The sequence below is a fragment of the Diospyros lotus genome, chromosome 1 (assembly GCF_014633365.1).
Source record: "Diospyros lotus cultivar Yz01 chromosome 1, ASM1463336v1, whole genome shotgun sequence".
NCBI classification, from domain to species: domain Eukaryota; kingdom Viridiplantae; phylum Streptophyta; class Magnoliopsida; order Ericales; family Ebenaceae; genus Diospyros; species Diospyros lotus.
The window spans coordinates 51,906,868-51,911,468 of NC_068338.1; the positions used below are offsets into that span (position 1 = coordinate 51,906,868).

At 37.0% G+C, this 4,601-nt stretch overlaps 1 protein-coding gene across 1 annotated transcript; it reads left to right on the forward strand.

Annotated features, from left to right (window-relative positions):
* Nucleotides 1-1,250: 1,250 nt before the first annotated feature.
* Nucleotides 1,251-3,837, forward strand: LOC127794455 (lysine-specific demethylase JMJ706-like). The gene is made up of 9 exons (XM_052325547.1): nucleotides 1,251-1,404; nucleotides 1,516-1,675; nucleotides 1,849-2,068; nucleotides 2,193-2,246; nucleotides 2,339-2,418; nucleotides 2,502-2,764; nucleotides 2,852-3,247; nucleotides 3,331-3,542; nucleotides 3,685-3,837. The coding sequence occupies exons 1-9, from the start codon at nucleotides 1,251-1,253 to the stop codon at nucleotides 3,835-3,837; spliced, it is 1,692 nt and encodes a 563-aa protein (XP_052181507.1).
* Nucleotides 3,838-4,601: the final 764 nt, after the last annotated feature.

The following is a 4,601-nucleotide window of genomic DNA, read 5'->3' on the forward strand; positions in this document are numbered from 1 at the left end:
ACAAGTTATGGATTCCGCAATCATCTATTTATATGAAGTGTCATTTATTGTGCTTCTATGAGATTTCTACCCTTAAAAATATTGATGAAGAAGTAGACCAATTGTTGCGATTACAAGTGTCTATTTTGTTGAAAATTAAGAATTTTTTTTGCTTCTTATGAGCCTTATAATAACTTCTTATATCATCAAAATTCAAACTCAAATAATCCCGAATCAACATATATATTTTATTTATAGTTGATTTGTGAGTTATTATGTAGAATTGATAAGTTTAGTTTTAATGTAAAATATTTGATACAAAAAATTATTTTTATTTTGTTTTTTGGTGCTTATTTGAATTGTAAAATATTTTTCAAAAATTAATTATACATGTATGAATCATGAACATATATGTTTGTGTATATGCACGTGTATATATGTATATTTGTGGTTACATGTGCATGTCTATATATGTTTGTATGCATGAATATGTGTGTGCGTATATGTATTTATATGTATATGTATGTGTATCTATGTGCACACGTGTGTATATATGTGTGTGTGTGTGTGTACGTGCATGCAAATGTAGGATGTATTTGTATATATGACACATGAATGTATTCATACAAGTATTATTAAGTTTCTTTTTCTTTTGTTTTAAATGAAATAAGCCTCCATTTTAGGATTGGACTTCTTCTTTGATAAAAATAAGTAATATTTGGGTTAAATCAAAATAATCAAATTGAAATGCCAATTTAGTTCCTACTATAGATGATTCAGTTTTAAATTTGACAATTTTAATTTGCTTCAATTTTTATCTTGAAAAAAATAAAAATAATCAAACCGATTAAAATATTAAAAATAATATTATTTTTGTATTTTGTTATTTTAATTTTTCAGGTTTTTTTGTTTTTTTTTTTGTGTGATTTTTTTGGTCGATTCAATTTTTTGATTTTTTAATTTATTTGGATTAAGAATCCATTCAGTTGGTTCGGTTTTTAACATATATTCAATCTATTCAATTTAAACAAAACTAAGCTGACAAAATGCTCACCCTTATTTGTTGGTCAAAAAACTATGTGTTTAGCATTTCTTTTTATTTTTTCTCTCTTTAATGAACGATTTTGTGTTTTTCTTCTCATATATATGTTTGTATGCATGTATATGTGTGCATGTATTTATGTGTATATTATGTGCATGTATATGTGTTCAATTTAATGAACGATCCTTGGGTTCTTCTTCTCAATTTTACTTGAACTAGAAGGTGATTTATGGTTAACTTGAGCCAAGCAGACAAGTTTGATGGAATGGATACAGAATGGACGAATAAAATGGTGGAGTGCCCAGTGTATCATCCATCTAAACAACAATTCGAAGACCCTTTGGCTTATCTACAAACCATTGCTCCAGAAGCTTCAAACTATGGTATTTTTCTTCTCCTCCTCTCTAATGGGCCAACTTGGAAAACGTTAATCCAATGATACTTTGTCACTTCAACTCTCTATACATATATATATATATATATCAAATTTTCAGGCATTTGCAAGATCGTGTCGCCTCTGAGTCCCTCTGTTCCTGCCGGAACAGTGCTGAAGAAGGAGACGAGAGATTTCAAGTTTAAGACGAACGTGCAGCCTCTTTGTTTGGCCAAGTGGGGTGCCACTGATGGGGGCGGAAGCTTCTTCTTGAGAGGAAGGTAGGTACAAGGGGGGGAGTTCAGGAATTAGCAGACTAATTTCTTCTCACAGCAAAGCTCTTATGTTTTGGCTTGTAAAGAGGAAGAGTTATGGCAAAAGGCCAATGCTTTTCAGTCCACACATACATCTACACACTGAGAGTACAGTTTGTTTTCTCTGTGTTTCTTCTCAGATATTACACCCTCCGAGACTTTGAGACTATGGCAAACAAGGCATTTGCTCGGAAGTACTGTGTCTCGGGCTGTCTTCCTTCCTCGTTCGTGGAAAAGGAATTCTGGAAAGAGATGGCTCGTGGAAAGAAAGGAACAGTCGAATATGGGATTAATGTCGAAGGCAGTGCCTTTTCGCTTGATCCTCACGATGAGCTTGGGAGAAGCAAATGGAACTTGAAGGTACTCAACTCTATCCTCTGTTTCCCTTCATCTTAAGCCCACATACATCGTTTCTCTTGTCACTATGGTTGTTGTCGTTGTCGTCTCGTCGTTGTTTATACATCGCTTGGTGGGTTGATCTCAGACACTGCCACGCCAGCCAAAATCAGCATTACGGTTGCTGCAAACTGCCATCCCGGTAACAGGGTTGTCGACGAAACAACATACATTTGTACTACTTCTAATTTGAATCTTCCCGAGATAATTTGTGGGTCTTGCTCAATATTCCAGGGAGTGACAGATCCGATGCTTTACATTGGCATGTTATTCAGCATGTTTGGATGGCATGTGGAAGATCATTACTTGTATAGGTAAAGCAGAAGAAGACACTCTCAAATCTCTCATCTATTTTGCTCTTACTGCTTCGCATTCACTCGAGTTAGCCTCATTTCAGTATCAATTATCATCACTGTGGGGCTCCCAAGACTTGGTACGGGGTCCCCGGTCATGCAGCTCCCGAGTTTGAGAGAGTTACCCAGCATTACATGGACAGGGGGAGTGGAGAAGATCGAGCTTTCGACAAGCTAATGGAGAAAACCACCATGTTCCCCCCAAACATTTTGGTGCAACAGGGCGTCCCTGTTTGCAGGGCTGTGCAATGGCCAGGGGAGTTTGTGATCACTTTCCCCAGATCATACCATTCTGGATTCAGCCATGGTATGATGCTAAACAAACATCTAGACCTTTCGCGAACGATTTATGAGCTCTTTTACATCCCATTTCATAGATTTGCACATCTTTCAGGCTTCAACTGTGGTGAGGCAGTGAACTTTGCCTTCGGTGACTGGTTTCAGTTGGGCTCCGAAGCTAGCATGCGCTACGCGCTTCTTGGCAGGACCCCAATTGTTCCTTACGAAGAACTTCTCTGTAAAGAAGCAGTGCTGCTTTCAAAGTCCTCAAATCAGGGCGATACACATACATCTCTTATGGATTCGACCTCTGCCCATAGTGTCAAGGTAGCTTTCGCATTCTTGATGCGACTGCACCAATGCGCCTGTTGGGTTTTGAAGAGATTAGGAGCCACCATAACAGTTCCTCCAAACGCTCAAGCAACTGTTTTCTGTGCTCTCTGCAAGAGGGAATGCTATGCCGCCTACTTTACATGCAGCTGTCATGGCAGCCTCATTTGCTTCTTTCATGGTATGCTATTACTTGCTTGATTTAACTCTTCCTTCCAGCACAGCAACAACTGCTCAAACTGTTGAATGATATGTACAATGCAGAGATTGAGCTCTACAACTGCCCTTGTCAGAGCAAACGTACGATTTTTGTACGAGGTGATATGTCGGAAATGGCAACCGTAGCTAAGACCTTTGAGCAAGAGGCACAAGTATTGCAGGCGGTTGAGCAGAAAGTTAAACAAGAGGGCCAATTTTGGATGCAGAATATGAATATAATTCCTAGCATCAAAGACAAATATCATCCCTATTGCAAGGTAATTAATTAAAGAGCCCTAAACATTACCCTTCAACTTATTCATCAGGTAGATCTATATAGTAGTATGTTTCAGTTTAAACAGATTCAATGATAATAGCTGAGCTGATACAGAACTTGTTCTTTATATGCATGATGATTAGGATGAGTCTGAGCAGCATCAGGATCTTGAAAGATTAAACAGGCTGAGAAGAACCCACATTGTCCAGGTCGTGGAGAATGGGGCAAAGTGTAGAAGGCGGCGGCGGGCCAGACCGGGGAAGAAAACCAGAAAGCCGGCAGCCTCAAGAGCTTGACATCGTCACAATGTTGCCAACCTCTTTGCTTCAGCGTTGTTTTGGCACCAAATTAATAAAGACTAAGTTTGGACCAGTTTAAAGACTTATAATAATTCAATAATTTGGTTTGATTTTTCCATCTTTTGAATTCTTCTTTGGACCTCAAATGGGACCTCCTGTCACTGGGAAATTAAGAAAGATGATGATGTAACGAATGGAATTGAGCAAGTTTGGACCATTTACCATCAATTGGGGTGGGTGGTGTTAGCAGCTAATTAATTTGTGTATTCTTCTAATGAATGGACTCTGACCAAGTTTGGACCATTCATCAGTTGGGCCAGATGGCTCATGGTTGTGTGTATTGTAGATATATGTAAAAGGAGTACTCCTAGTTCGAGACTTTTTATTTGAAATGAGTTAATTAAAAGAGAGAATCGTATTTATATGTATTTGTTTTATTTTTTTACATAAATATTTATTTTTAATTATATTTCAAACTCTTTACCTTCTGAACCACAAAAAAAAAAAAGAATAAAAAAACTCTACTATTACTACAAATTTAGGCTCGCCCTCTCATACACACACACACCATTAATTCATTGCTAATTCTTTTTGCAATTAGCAGTTTTCGTGTTTTGCCAAGTCAAATCTCTCTGTCTAGTATTTATTATTTTATTTATTGTGAGACCAAAATTGTACCTTTTCTCATTATTATAAGATTACATTAGAAAGGATATTTGACATAAAGTTTTGTCGCTTGGTCTTTTTGTATGAGTTTACAT